Below are 15,901 nucleotides of genomic sequence, written 5' to 3'. Positions count from 1 at the left end.
ATTATATTTTGGACATGGAGACATTTTATTGTATTTTCCAGCTAATTTTAATGATAAACTGTTAGTCTTATAATGTAATTGTGATGAAATGTGTGTTTTAATGTGTGTTCACCTGCACAGGGTCTGCAGACGGAAAGTAGAAGTAGCTAAATCTGGTGAAAATCGTTTTTTTTCTTTTGTCAGATTGATGAATTTGTACATGGTCCCCTTCCAAAATAGTCCAAACTCAAGGAATCACAGAAAATGTACGAACAGCAGGACAAGATAATGACAATAATGAACAAAGAACAAAGGGAAATGTAACGAAACACAAGGCACAGGCGAAACACAACAGACAGGAAGTAGAAGTCAAAAACACACATACGAAACACGGAAAACGATGAAACTAAACGTTATCCGTGACGTTTATGGGGTGGACAGAGTGGACAGTGTGGACAGAGTCAAACTGTGATGGAGGCTCAGTCTGTTGTTGTTTTGTCCCCAGCGCGTTCAGACCGATATCACCACATCAACACCTACGAAGAAGACGACACCAACGACGACGAGCCCGTGGAGATCAGGCAGTTCTCCTCCTGCAGTCCCCGATTCAGCAAGGTTTGACCCGCCTCCTCCTGTCCCTCCTCCTGTCCCTCCTCCTGTCCCTCCTCTGTCCTTCTGTGTCCTCTGCTCCTCTGTCGATCTGCCCCTCTGTCAGTCTGTCCCTCCTCTGCCCCTCTGTCCTTCTCCCCCTCCTCCGGTGGACCTCTGCCCCTCTATTCCTCTGCCTCTTAGCCCCTCTGTTTCTCTGTCCCTTTGTCCCTCCTCTGTCCCTCTGTCCTTCTGCCCTTCTGCTCCTCTGTCCCTCCTCTACCCCTTTGCCCCTCTGTTCCTCCTCTGTCCCTCTGTCCTCCTCTGCCCCTCTGTCCCTCTTTCCCTCCTCTGTCTCTCTGCTTCTCTGTCCCCCTGCTGTCCCTCTGTCCCTCCTCTGTCCCTCTGTCCCTCCTCTGTCCCCCTGCTGTCCTTCTGTCCCTCCTCTGCCCTTCTTTCCCTCCTCTGTCCCTCTGCTCCTCTGTCCCTCCTCTCTCCCCCCTGCTGTCCCTCTGTCCCTCTGTGTCCCTCTGTCCCTCCTCTGCCCCTCTGTGTCCCCATGCTGTCCCTCTGTCCCTCCTCTGTCCCTCTGTGTCCCTCTGTCCCTCCTCTGCTCCTCTGTCCCCCTGCTTTCCCTCTGTCCCTCCTCTGCTCCTCTGTCCCCCTGCTGTCCCTCTGTCCCTCCTCTGTCCCTCCTCTGTCCCCCTGCTGTCCCTCCTCTGTCCCCCTGCTGTCCCTCCTCTGTCCCCCTGCTGTCCCTCCTCTGCTCCTCTGTCCCTCCTCTGCTCCTCTGTCCCTCCTCTGCTCCTCTGTCCCCCTGCTGTCCCTCTGTCCCCCTGCTGTCCCTCTGTCCCTCCTCTGCTCCTCCGTCCCCCTGCTGTCCCTCTGTCCCTCTGTCCTCATCTCCTTTAATCTCCCTGCGTTTGACATTTACACAGAGGCTCAGGCTACAGCGTGTCGTCCTAAAACTACTTTGATGAGAGTCGGAGGGGGGGATGAAAGATGAAAACGAGCGTGTGACCTGGACACACGCGTGGAATTTACCCAGAGCCTGTTCAGACTCATTTTCTCCGTTGATCTTTGTGCGTTCAGTTTTTGCAGCGTCGCCCCGTGGCCTTTCCCAGCCTGATCCTTATTATCACTCCTCTTTTTCTGTGCCACGTTCCTCTTTGTTTATGGACTGAAATGTTTAAAACCATCAAAAAAATACTCACTTTACATGTGAGTTTGTTTTGCTAATAACAAATTATCTTGTTTTATACTAAATCCACTCTTTTACCGGCTTGTTTATCTTATTAATACGGTTCTAATCTTCTTTGTACTTAACACGAGAGAGAAACAGCTGCAGTAGTTGTTTCCATGGTGAACTATTCTTTAGACGTTTGGCTGCTGTCCTCCCCCTCACAGCTGTGTAACTCAGGACTCATTTATCCAGTAACTGTGGCCTTACCTCTGTCTACTTAATTACTTGTTTTCAAAATGAATTGTTTGGTAGCTGTTCATGTTCTTTGTTAGCCTTCGAGCTACGCGTGAATCCAGAATAATCCGTATTATTTATAGAACACGTCGGTTTTGTGTCGTCGAGTCATAAACAAAAATCTGGTTCATAATGATCTGATGAATTCCTCTACGTTTGTTCAAAAGTAGTTCATTTTTTTTGCACGTAAAGACACAGACTAACGTGTGTTTGAAATCACGCCTCAGGTTTACAGCAGTATGGAGCATCTGGCCCAGTTGGAGCAAAAAGCCACGAGCTCAGTGTCCCGTCGAGAGCACCGGAGCCCGCGGGACGACCGAGTGACCAAGAGGGAGAGTCTGGGCAGCTTCAGCGTCAGAGACAAAGGCTGGAGGACGGGATCTCCTGAAATGTGAGCTCGTTTACCGTATTTTCTGGAGTATAAGTTGCACTTTTTTCACAGTTTGACCAGGGGTGCGACTTATATGTGAATTTATTATTATTATTTTTTCATTATTATGCATTTTTTGGCTGGTGCGACCTATACTCCAGTGCAATTTATATGTGAATTAATTTTTTTTTCATTATTATGCTTTTTGTGGCTGGTGCGACTTATACTCCAGTGTGATTAATGTGTGATTTTTAAAATTTTTTCATTATTATACATTTTTTGGCTGGTGCGACTTATACTCCGGTGCGACTTATACTCCAGGAAATATAGTACTTAGAAAACTGTGACTGTTTTCACCTTATTCTGGAAGGTGCTGTGCCGTGGGTTGTATTATTTTGCGTGGAGCTGCTGATCTTGACAGGACTACAGAGCCGTTTTCTAGATCGGGGTGTCAAACTCATTTTCACAAAGGGCCACATCAACAAAATGGTGGTTCTCAAAGGGCCAGATGTAACTAACTGTAAGATAAACGTCACTAAATGTAACCAAATTTAATGTAAAATAAATGCAACTACTTTTTAATCTTGTTAATCAATCGTTTCTATATTTATCGCTTATTCAAGTTACAAATATTGCATATGGATTTGCATAGACATGAAAAAATGGCTGGTTAACTGTGTATCTAATGATAAACTGACATTTTAAAACAGTCATACCTTTTAATTTCCATTGTCACGGGCCACATAAAATGATGTGGCGGGCCCGATTCGGCCCATGGGCCTTGAGTTTGACACATGTGCTCTAGAGAATCTGTGCAGTGTTGACTTTTTGTTACACATAGATATTGAACATCTGACACAAACCAACCTACTTAGATGCTCATGTAAAATTTTAGTGCCAAAACTTTTCCCAAATTCTCCATTGAAATGAACAGGATTCCCACATAACCGGAAGTTTAGTTGCATTTATGGAAAAAGTGGGCGGGGCAGAACAAGGTCAATAGAGAAAAAAGTCAGGGGAGTCGGTTTTGTTGTCCTTCCACTCTCTGTTTTTGAAGACATTCGTGTCCTGTGTCCCTGTAGGAAGCGTCTGTCCTATTCAGAGTCCGTGTACATGGAGGGCGACGCCAGCCCGCCTCTCGCTGCCCGACGCCGTTTCTCAGCTCTGATGGACACGCACCGCTTCGCCTCACCTCTGGAGGGAGAGTCCGAATCAGTGACTCGCCCCAACCCCATCAGGGTCCGAGGGACTTCTCTGGACGGGTCCTGTGTCCCGTCTCCAAGCATCCTGGAGCAGAGGAACCACGTGAAGGAGATCAACGGGGCAGGTGTGTGCATTTTGTTCTATAAGAAAAGTAGAAAAATGATAGATTCTGCTTGTGTAGGCGGTGAAACGCATGTGACTGACACCTGATTGAGTTTCTGCTGAGTGTGTGGGCGCAGACTTTTGTAAACACTTTCCAAAGCTATATTTAATTACATGTTTACCTACAATTTCACAGACAAGACCTGTAAACAAGGAGAACCTCCAGCGACGACCGCCAGTATCAGCACACTGTCCCCAGGCCTCAGCGCGCCCGATCGGGACGTGATCACACCTCTGTACGATCCTCTTGGTCCACGAGTCACCAATGATCTAGTGCTCCGCAGGGCCCGGCAGAAGCCACTACCGACAGATGGTGAAAAACGCAACTCGCGAACTGGGAACAAAGTCATTAAGTCGGCCTCTGCAACTGCGCTCTCTGTGATTATACCATCGGGTAATGCAGAAAAGTAAATCTTGTGTGTCAAACGTGTGTGTGGATCAAATATTAACAAACTTTCTGTCTGCAGTGGATCAACACGGCGGTTTCTCTCCTTTAGCCAGTCCGATGTCCCCGCACTCCTTCTCCTCAAACCCTTCGTCCCGGGACTCGTCTCCCAGCAGAGACTTCTTCCCGGCGGTGAGTGTGCTGCGCTCGCCCATCACCATCCACCGCTCCGGCAAGAAATACGGCTTCACCCTGAGAGCGATCAGAGTTTACATCGGAGACAGTGACATCTACAGTGTCCACCACATTGTCTGGGTAAGAATAAAGATGTGGGATGTTTTGTGTTGTGTCTGTTAAGTGACACAGCAAACACTTTTTTCACAATATATATAGACATTTTATCATTTTAAGGTCTTACATTATGCAAAATTGACTCTTGTGAGCTATAAACCATGTTCTAAAGCTGTTCCCTTCTCAAAAACAGACCTGGAGTTGTTTCATTCAGCAGTTAATGGATGGAAAATTGTAAAACTAGTTATAATTTATTTTAAACGATTAAAAAGTCTAAAACAGAAACAGATAAATCACACATTCCTCACCATAAGAGCTGCGTTTTCTTTTTTTTCTCACAAATTCTGTGCAGTTTGAAGCCTAAATTTTGTGATCAACTACTGCAAATATACAGATAACACGATGCACGGGAAAAGAACTGAGATATAAGATCATGTTAAAGTAAAAACAAACAGAACAGTTACAACAGAATAGTTCAATGTATAACTTAAATACAGCACAACAGAACAAAAGTACAGGAATTACAATAACACAAAACAAAGGACAACAGTCACAGAGACACAGAACAAAGTGGCATGTGGTTCACAGACTGAATCCAGTAGCACAGAGTGGCAGGGGGCGGGTCCTTTTAAAAGTGTGGCAGCTGCAGGTGAAGGATTAGGAGTGCCCAGGCTCTAGGACGTTGCACCAATCAGTTTATGGGACCCAGGAGCCAATCAGGTGCCATCTCGCAGACGAGGAAACAACCACAAGAGAAGTCGGATCAAGGCTCGTCCACACAAACAAGGACCAGCAGCAGGGACTTTACATACACTGCCTGGCCAAAAAAAAAAGCAAACAGGTCCTCTCCTCCTGCAGTTGGTCCGGTCTAGGTTCAGCAGAATGACGTGACACCTGAATAAACTGAATGACCAGGTTATTCCATCAATGGATTTGTTCTTCCCTGATGACACGGGCGTATTCCAAGATGACAATGCCAGGATTCATCGGGCTCAAATTGTGACAGAGTGGATCAGGAGCATGAGACGTCATTTTCACACATGGATTGTCCACCACAGAGTCCAGACCTTAACCCCATTGAGAATCTTTGGGATGAGCTGGAGAAGCTTTGTGCAGCGTCAGACTCGACCATCATCAATGCAAGAGGTGAAAAATTTATGCAACACTGGATGGAAATAAATCTTGTGACGTTGCAGAAGCGAAATCGAAACAATGACGCAGCGAATGTGGGAAATAATCAAAGCTAAAGGCGGAACAACCAATTATTAGAATGTGTGACCTTTTTTTTTTGTTGGCCAGGCAGTGTATCTTTTAGCTTTAGTTCAGTAGAGATTGGCTGAAATTACCCAAATGATTCTAGAAATGAAGGTGTGTGGAGTTTAAAAACACAGTGGAGCACTTCCTGTATCACTGCATGACATCACAAGGTGGAACAGAGTGTTTTTCTCAGCCTAAATCTGCAGGGTTTGTGTGTTAAACATGTGAGAATGAAACAAAACACAACTCCAGGTCTGTTTGTGACGAGGAAACGACATTAAAACAGATCAGAAAATGTCTCTTTACTCTTTACTGTACTCTCTGCATTATTAATCACCTTTTTGTCTTTTGTCGTGTGTTTCCAGCACGTGGAGGACGGCGGCCCCGCTCAGGAAGCCGGCCTATGCGCTGGTGACCTCATCACTCACGTCAACGGAGAGCCGGTCCACGGTCTGGTCCACACTGAAGTGGTTGAACTTATTCTCAAGGTACATCCGCTAATGTCAGAGCCAGAAATATCACCGCTTCTCTTATTGATAATTACGGGTTAAAGCGGCCCGTTAATCATGTTTTTATGAAGTGCCCTCATCTCCAAGTGACCTTAAGGCTAATTGGGTTACATATTTAAACATTATTCATAACATGGCCACTCTCAGATTACGATTTCAAGGTTTTATATGACACGAAATGGACTTTTGTGAGGTTTAAGCCATGTTATAATCCTGTTTCCTCGTCAAAAACAGACCTGGAGATGTGTTTCGTTTCATTCACACATGTTTAACACACAAACCCTGCATATTTATACTGTTTTTGATGAGAAAACAGCATTAACATAGATCAGAAAACAGTGTAATGTGAGTCATTTAATGCATTCCTCTGTCAGGATATATTGGCTAATAGAAATGGTTCGTTTAAACAATTTTTCTTTTAACACTTTCTGTATTTGCCACCAGTTTTACAGCTGATGAATACTAAATGTTTATACTTTACAGAGCGGTAACAAGGTGACTGTGACGACGACTCCATTTGAAAACACCTCCATTAAAGTGGGACCTGCCCGTAAAGCCAGTTATAAATGTAAAATGGCCCGACGAAATAAAAAGACCATGGCAAAAGACAGTCAAGACAGGTAGAGTAATATCTTCTTGTTTTTGTGATTTATGTGACTGCACTTCATTGTTAGTAATAATTTTAATGATTTGTTATAAGTGTTGGGATGAATACTATTATTATACTATTATTTACAGAGTACAGGTTTCATAAAAAGTCAACGATACATAGGAAAAGAAAAAGAAAACACCAAGATGCAATGTCTAAATAGTGTTAAATGCCAGGGAGAAGGGGGGGGGGGGGGGGGTCAGTCTAGTGTTAAACTGTGTTAAAGACTGAGAATCTGACAGGCAGAGGGCGCTGTTACATAGTCTGGACGCTGCCACAGAAAAGACAGGAGCCATAGAGAGCAGACAGGAGCCATAGAGTGCAAACAAGAGCCATAGAGTGCAAACAAGAGCCATAGAGTGCAGACAGAGGACCCATAAAGTGCAGATAGGAGCCATAAAGTGCAGACAGGAGCCATAGAGTGCAAACAAGAGCCATAGAGTGCAAACAAGAGCCATAGAGTGCAAACAAGAGCCATAGAGTGCAAACAAGAGCCATAGAGTGCAAACAAGAGCCATAGAGTGCAGACAGGAGCTATAGAGTGCAGACAGTAGCCATAGAGTGCAGACAGGAGCCATAGAGTGCAGACAGGAGCCATAGAGTGCCAAGGATTAAAAACAGTTTAAAACAGAAACAGATAAATCACACATTCCTCACCATAAGAGCTGTGTTTTCTTTGTTTTCTCACTAGTTCTGTGCAGTTTAAAACCTAAGTTTTGTGATCAACTGCTGCAGTGTATTCCTTTGATTCTAGAAAAGTAACTGTTTTCTGAATACCACGAAACAAAAGAGTAACTGCACCAGAATATACCATACAGTTACTCAAAATTACTATTCAGAACATATATTTTCATTACATGTATCTAGTTACTTCCCAGCACTGTCAGTTATTTTGTTTCCTTTATTTCAAACATCACTAGTCTTTCTCTTTCTCTTTGTCATTGTCTTTCCAGTAAAAAGCGCAGCTCATTGTTTCGCAAGATCACAAAACAGTCCAACCTCCTTCACACGAGCCGCAGCCTGTCGTCTTTGAATCGTTCCCTGTCGTCAAGCGAAAGTCTTCCTGGCTCTCCGACTCACAGCTTGTCTGCGCGGTCTCCCACTCAGGGATACCGCTCCACCCCCGAGCCGTCGTATCTGGGTAAGAATCATGTGGAAAACTACAGAAAATGAGTAAACATAACAGTATAACCATCGCAAAAGAAAAATAAAATCTGTCAACTGGATAAAACGTTGAAGGAGTGAAGATGTTTCGCTGCTCATCCAAGACGCCTCCTCAGTTCTGGTCAGATTACTGCTGGACACCGCCTTATATCGACCTGAAGCGAGGAGCTAACTACACTGAAACTCAAAACACCTCTTGTTTACGGGTTTGTATTTGTAGGCTAGGTCTGTTGTGCTATCCAAAGTGTGCTCTGTGCTTGAGTCCTACTTAGCATAGTCATAGTCCTAGCACAGCAAAGTCAAAACAACAAACAGAGAGAACAACAGGGCTAGCCAGGATGCTAATAGGTATGAAATCACTCATTAGGGGCTTGAATGACTATGCTAAGTATGACTCAGGCCATGTCCCAATTTGCCAAATGCACCGTTTAAAGTACTGTTGAAAGTACCCTTCAATGTACCGTTCGAAGTACCCACCTGAAGAAGGGTACTCCTCTGTGTAGTCGCCTTCGTGCCGAAATGGGACAAGGGGTGTACCGTCTTTTCGCTTGTGGAGAATTTGTCCCAGTGAATAAGTGCCCATTCGCCCCCCTCAGAAAGATAATTCCGCCATCTGCTCGTCGCTCCCTAAAGACAAAAGAATATTCTTAAATAAGGACGAATATTAAACATTACGACAGCTACACTAATACACAAGTGTAAAGGATAATCCCGCTCACCGTTTGGTCAGTTACACAGAGATTAAACACAAATGAACAAGACGTCACTGAGAGTCGCCTCATTCAGATCTTTACTCACATTTCAACAGTTTCATGTCGCACTGTTGTAGGTGACGCAAACCAGTACTTACATTTGAGCGTGTATTGCGTAGCGTACTCTATTTTCGCCTCTTTTTTGCGTAGGCACGGTGCATGATGGGATATAGTAGTGCTCGGATGATCTCCATGGAAATGCAAGGCACATTTCGGCCGCATTCATTGACTTGAAAATTAAAATGGTAGAGCACTTGTTGCGCCGGAAGTTATGTAAGTGCCCTTAAATGCAACTTTCGAACTGCGCATTTAAGGGCACTTTGGCAAATTGGGACATGTCCTCAGGCACAGTGCACACTTAAAGTAGCACAATAGACCTGGCCTACAAACACAAACCTGTAAACAATAAGTGTTTTTAGTTTCAGTGTAGTTAGCTCCTCTCTTCAGACAGATATAAGGCAGTGTCCAGCAGAAATCTGACCAGAACTGAAGAAGCGTCTTGGATGAGCAGCCAAACGTCTTCACTCCTAAAACATTTTGTCCAGTTGACAGATTTTATTTTTCTTTTGCGAAGGATCAGACCTGGGATTACACAGATATAACAGGTTTTTTTTCTTCCATTTAAGGTGCATCATCCCAAAGCAGTTCTTCATCATCGAGCACGCCTAACTCCCCGGCTCCCTCGCAGCACATGAGGCCAAGCTCTCTGCATGGCCTGTCCCCTAAGCTTCACCGTCAGTATCGATCTGCCCGGTGCAAATCTGCCGGTAATATTCCCCTGTCTCCTCTGGCTCACACTCCATCTCCCACACAGTCGTCTCCTCCTCCTCTGCCCGGTCACACTGTGGGTAGCTCTAACACTACTCAGTCCTTCCCGGTCAAACTCCACTCCTCTCCCCCTGTGGTTCGACCCCGGCCTAAGAGCGCCGAGCCCCCGCGTTCGCCTCTTCTCAAGCGGGTCCAGTCGGCAGAGAAACTGGGCTCACCTTTGACCCAGTCCAGTTCAACGGGTGGTCTGGGAGGTCCCCTGAGGAAGCACAGTCTCGAAGTGCAGCACTCTGAATACCGTAAGGATGCCTTTCTGTCTGAGCTTGGTTTGCAGAGTTTACTGGAGACAGACGGAGAAAATTTACCACCAAATCCGCCGACTATGCCCTCATCTTCATCGTCATCGTCTTCACTGCCCGAGACTGGAGTGTTGAAGCCTGTGAGGAGACTGGGCAGGCAGGAGTCGCCTCTGAGCAGGGAGACGCTCCTAGCTGAGACCGAAAGAGGACGAGGAGAAAGGGGGACGGACAAAGAATCGGAGACCGTTTTGGAACGACCAAGCAGACTTGGACCAGCAGGCCAAAGAAGGTCTCAGCATGAACTGTTTTTGCTTGAACAGAACACAAGAGGACACGTAGATGCTATTAAAACTCCTGGAACCCCGACCAAACCTATGGACAGTCTAGACGGACAGAAAGGACCTGTTAAAGCTCACCAGCATCAGACTGATTTCATTTCAAAACTGGAACAAAGAAAGGTGTCCTATAATAACGACCCAAAGGAACACCTGAAACACGAGGTTAACAACAAAAGCCACTCTGCCATCAACAAGGGGTCGCCGTCGTCTGTGGATAAAAACATGCTAGGAATGAACAAAACATTGAAATCAACCGGAATGGGTGAGAGTTTGCGAAAGGAAACCAACGATATCGGTTCCAAAAGCCCCAAGCTGCAGCCGAGAGTCCTGGCTCCGGTCGTCCCTCCGCACGGCCAGCCACTGTCTCTAGGAAAGGTCCGTCAAGGGTTGGGGTCCGTCAACTGCTACAGAGGAACCCTCGACTGGGAGGACAAGTGTCGCCTGGAGGTGGTGGAAGAGCACTCGCCTTCACCTTCGCCGTCACCCACATCTGTCACCCCCTCCCTCTGTGGCCCCTCCCTTTGTAAATCGCGACCCGTCTCCCCCGGCGACAAGACCAGCTTCGTGAGCCAGCTGACCACCGTAGCCAAAAACGTCCTCGCTCCAATCAAACTGGGGTCGCAGGAAGGAGCAAAGAGCAAAGAGCAGCAGAGTAAAGGCGCAGAAGAGAAGCAGGTGGGCGCGGGGGGGAGATGTGACTCTTCCTCTTCTTCTTCGGGGGGTAGAGTCGCTGTCGGGGCAACGGTCGTGACCCAAAGTCCCGCCAGCTCAGCTCTGGAAAAAGCAGCTACTACTACGGGAAGCAGCCCGCCAAAAATCTGAACACGTGGGTTTGTAAACGAAACAACCAATGCCTTTTTTTTGAACTGACGTCAAAGCACTTATTACGCTGTACATTCCAGTTTGAATTTGAAAATACTATATAAATATGCTATTTATTGACTCGCTGGAGGAACTACAAAACCAGGGGGCCTATTGTGGTCTTAGGTGCGCTTAAATGTACCGTTTTTATCACAAATTATAAAAGGTGAGGACTGCTCCGGCGCAAACAAGGGACACGTTACCTGTTTCTGTGTGTGTCTGTGAATGCATGACTTATGATACTGTACATTTACTGATTCATTCAAATGGTCAAAAGTGCTTTACTGATCAAAACATGCTGAATACTGTGAAAACCAAACCAGTGTCTCTTTTCTTTCAGCCGGCTCGTTTTCCTCTGGTAATGAATAAAAACAAAAGCGATGCAGCGTTAAATAAATAATTTCTCCGGTTCTCAGTTAGCGTTACCTCAGGCGTTTTTTCTCTCGGTCGCTGAAGGCCGCGTCCTGCGTCTACGGAGAAGCTGAGCGCAGAGCTTATCTACTCTTTGCAGGAGGGAAACTAAAGCCTCTGCCTCCCTTTGCCTAAACGACTTCAGCCTCACGCTCATACTAATATCCACTTAACCACAGTGCCACGGTGGGCAGCAGTCAGCACACGGTTTTGATGCATTTAAATCCTTTCCCTGTGTGAAGACGCGACTGGATACCGAAACGTGTTAACACTTCCTCGTATAATTCTATATTTTAAGATTCCTTTTGGAAATATTGATGACGTTAATGTTGGGTTGCGATGGCATTTAAAGCGGGAGTGATACAAGCACATACGCGATGGGAATATATTGTGTATTAGAATGAAAGAAGGGACTGAATGTAGCATATTTACAAGGGCTTTTGGTAGAACTTATCCTCGAGAGACAATGACCTATCCAGACGCGTTGGTACGTAGGCCTATTAAACGGACAACAATGGAAATTATATAGCGTATTTCACTTTAATTTCTGCATTACACAAACTACTTAAGATTTTATAAACACGTAATTTTATACTAACAGCAATGTACATGTAATGTTCTGAACTCGGCGAAAAGATCCTCAAAATCCTCGGCTTTATCGGATCGTTTAAATGGCCGAACAGTTGTTGCCTTCGTTGCCCCCGAGATGTTCTTCTAGTGATGAGTCTGGAACACGTAAAAACACAGATTACTACTTAATGGCAGATTTAATTCCTCGACAGTTGCTGCTCAGGCGACAGGAAGAAGGGTTGTTATTTTAGCGAGTTGTAATTATATCTATAGCTGAGAGCGTCTTGAGTCCGTTCACAGACTGTTTCCGTTGGTTTAAAGACGAAGGGGAAGCCTGCGTTGACTGGGACTTTGCTGCACTCCAGTGTCCGTTTCCGTAAACTGCTCCAATGACATGCTCCACGAGTCACTTCACTAACCACAGGGTCCAGGGTTCACAGTATAACGTTTAAGTTCTGGTGGTTGAAGATGGCACTTGAACACAACACGCTTTTTACGACGTTGATGTGACTGTTAACATTATTTACATCATTCCTTTTATATTTTTTGTAAACTGGGTCATCTTTAATCTGGTAGAGCAGAACCACCATGTTCACTTTAAGGCGTTTCCAGGCCTCTGTGCTCTGTACTAGTGCTAGATGTGAAAATATTGTGTTTGTCGGTTCAACTGCACTTTATTTGGGAAAGACTTAATTGTAACATGATTATTTACAAATATAAAATGTATAGAAAGAAACACGAATGTCAGCGTATGAAAAACATGTTTCTCTGTTCACTGAAAGTGTATTTATTTACATCCTGGGATATTTCTGTTTGTGATAGTTGTGATTTCAAACAGACACCTTGGCTGCAGTATATGTAATAAAATTAAGGAATAAACTTTTGTCCGGACCACATTTTTATTGCAGTGTCTTTGTTTAATCGATCTTATTACCTGGGGACACGGTGACGTGAGGAAAGTCAAGAGCATTAAAAAAAACATGTCATTGTAATGTTAACAGACATATTGTTTTTGCTAAAAATATTATTTTTCCAAAGACCTTTCCCTCGACTTTTCAAGAACTTTTACAGTACATTTTTCCAGGACTTTCCCCGGATTTTCCCAGGACTTTTACAGGACATAAAACTTGAATTTGTTAAGCTAAAACGTCGTAAATGCCACTGTTATGGTCCGTATCTATGGGAAACACTGTTGTACCCTCAGCTCTCCTTGAATGCCTTTGTCAACATACATCTTTCAAGGACTTTCCCCACGACTTTTCCAGGACTTTCAAAGACTTTTTACATGACTTTCCCTACGACTTTTCCAGGATTTTTTCCAGGACCTTCCCACGACTTTTAAGGACTTTTCTTTTCCAGGACTTTCCTTTTCCAGGATTTTCAAGGACTTTTCCCACAAATTTTTCAGAAGTATCAAGGACTTATCCATGACTTTCAATAACTTTCCTATTCCAGGACTTTCAAGGACTTATCCATGACTTTCAAGGACTTATACATGACTTTCAAGGACTTTCCTATTAAAGGACTTATACATGACTTTCAAGGACTTTCCTATTCAAGGACTTATCCATGACTTTCAAGGACTTATACCTGACTTTCAAGGACTTTCCTATTCAAGGACTTATCCAAGACTTTCAAGGACTTATACATGACTTTCAAGGACTTTCCTATTCAAGGACTTATCCAAAACTTTCAAGGACTTATACATGACTTTCAAGGACTTTCCTATTCAAGGACTTTCAAGGACTTATACCTGACTTTCAAGGACTTATACCTGACTTTCAAGGACTTATACCTGACTTTCAAGGACTTTCCTTTTCCAGGATTTTCAAGGACTTTTCCCACAAATTTTTCAGAAGTTTCAAGGACTTATCCATGACTTTCAAGAAATTTCCTATTCCAGGACTTTCAAGGACTTATCCATGACTTTCAAGGACTTATACATGACTTTCAAGGACTTTCCTATTCAAGGACTTATCCATGACTTTCAAGGACTTATACCTGACTTTCAAGGACTTATACCTGACTTTCAAGGACTTTCCTATTCAAGGACTTATACATGACTTTCAAGGACTTATACATGACTTTCAAGGACTTATACATGACTTTCAAGGACTTATACCTGACTTTCAAGGACTTATACATGACTTTCAAGAACTTTCCTATTCCAGGACTTTCAAGGACTTATCCATGACTTTCAAGGACTTATACATGACTTTCAAGGACTTTCCTATTCCAGGAAATTTGGCTCAAGGACTCTTCAGATCGTCCCCGTCGAAAATGTCTGAGGGGCCAAGTTTGTATTTTGCACTGTGTTGCCATGGCAATGACTCAAAAAAACATGTTATTGCATTTTGTGCATCAGCACTTTCAGTGTATGGACTTTGTTTCCTGACAAGTGCAATAAAACAGAGACAAGCGGCGTGTTAGAGTGTCGGCTCAGCTGAGTGCGAAACGCAGCCCGCCAGGGCCGTTCGATGCCGCTTGCAGCTTTAATTATTATTATTATTTATTTGAATATAGGCAGATACAAGAAAAATAAATGAACAGTATTTCTTGATCTAACGTGCATATCACAGTGTTTATAGTCTGGTTACACCAGTCCCCTGAAGGACTTTTAAAACTGTTCACATTTCACTAAAAAGATGAGGGATTAGTTGTAGAAAAAGCAGTAAATACAGTGAATTTGTCAAGAGAGTCAAACATTAAAATATTACACACTTACAAACTCATATACTCAAATTTCACTCTTTTTTTTACACATGGTGACTTTAGTAGCAGAAGCCAGGACTTTATCTCAAGGTAATAAGTTCTATCCTGTTTGAAGAATTCTATTGGTATATTCATTATTATTTTACACAGACATACATTATTGCTCATATCCACAGCACAGGAGAAGCTTGGAGTAGAGCCGCTGCTCCTCCATGTCGAGAGGAGGTGGAGGTGGCTCGGGTGTTTGGCCCACTGGACAGAGGCCCCAGGGAAGACCCAGGACACTCTGGAGGGACTGTATCCATGTACATGTTTTAAATGTTTTAAATGGACCTGTTCAGTTATGTGTTTTGTTTGTTTTTGTTTGTTTGTATTTTAACACATCCCTCATGAAAAAGAGGGTCTGGTTCTCTCACTGTATAGATTATGAATTAAAATATACAATGGTTTAAACAATAACGCTGCAAGAGGCTTAAGCTTTTGCATTCACATTCACAGGACATTATGTATAAACAAGTATAGACACATAATAAATAATAATAAATTCTGTACATAGAGCTTTTGTTTTCAAGGTTTTTGGGTTTGTGCAATAATTTAAAGTATTTGTAATAAAATAATAAAATAAAAGAGATTGAAATACAACAAATTTGGGTTTCTGACTGGAATATGATATTTTGAGAGGATTAGGATTAAGTTCAAGACGTTTTTCGTTGTTGTTTTTTTTGTCTTTTTGCTGCAATAATTTCAAAAACAACAAAAAGTACAAGTTTTGCATTAAGTTGTGGGTTTGCATCAAGCTATTTTATTCACAAACAAAAAAAAAGAGTGTGTAGTGCGTAGAGTACAAAAAGAGTGTACGAGCACTCACAAATACATGGATGACGTTTCTTCAGTGCTATGACAGAATAAGATGATCTAAATTTAAGCGTGATTTTGAAATAAAAGCATTAACAGGGAACATCTATGTGGGATTTTCATGCAAACCTCATGAATCTTATTAGTTACAAAATATTTCCTCTTAACATAGTTCCGGTTAATGCCAGTATTTGCATTATTCCAAACAAAAACAGCAGCTGGTTTACTGATCACTTCACTTATAATACGTCCTCTTATGGATAAAGCGTAACGTCATGGCGTCACCGAGTCCGCGCTTCAT

At 43.6% G+C, this 15,901-nt stretch overlaps 1 protein-coding gene across 1 annotated transcript in view; it reads left to right on the top strand.

The window, feature by feature from the left end:
• mast1a (microtubule associated serine/threonine kinase 1a) overlaps nucleotides 1–12,903 on the top strand; it is an 88,061-nt gene extending 75,158 nt beyond the window's left edge. Inside the window, exons 19-27 of the mRNA XM_033970053.2 lie at nucleotides 485–594; nucleotides 2,272–2,435; nucleotides 3,497–3,741; nucleotides 3,916–4,173; nucleotides 4,247–4,479; nucleotides 6,078–6,200; nucleotides 6,705–6,841; nucleotides 7,824–8,011; nucleotides 9,413–12,903. Of these exons, the coding sequence (XP_033825944.1) occupies nucleotides 485–594; nucleotides 2,272–2,435; nucleotides 3,497–3,741; nucleotides 3,916–4,173; nucleotides 4,247–4,479; nucleotides 6,078–6,200; nucleotides 6,705–6,841; nucleotides 7,824–8,011; nucleotides 9,413–11,013 (3,059 nt within the window). The 3' untranslated portion in view covers nucleotides 11,014–12,903. The remainder of the gene's footprint in view (nucleotides 1–484; nucleotides 595–2,271; nucleotides 2,436–3,496; nucleotides 3,742–3,915; nucleotides 4,174–4,246; nucleotides 4,480–6,077; nucleotides 6,201–6,704; nucleotides 6,842–7,823; nucleotides 8,012–9,412) is intronic.
• The last annotated feature ends 2,998 nt before the right edge of the window (nucleotides 12,904–15,901 follow it).

This window comes from Periophthalmus magnuspinnatus, chromosome 1 (genome assembly GCF_009829125.3).
Source record: "Periophthalmus magnuspinnatus isolate fPerMag1 chromosome 1, fPerMag1.2.pri, whole genome shotgun sequence".
NCBI classification, from domain to species: domain Eukaryota; kingdom Metazoa; phylum Chordata; class Actinopteri; order Gobiiformes; family Gobiidae; genus Periophthalmus; species Periophthalmus magnuspinnatus.
The sequence above is the reverse complement of the archived record's forward strand: the minus strand, read 5'-3'. Positions and strand labels throughout refer to the sequence as shown.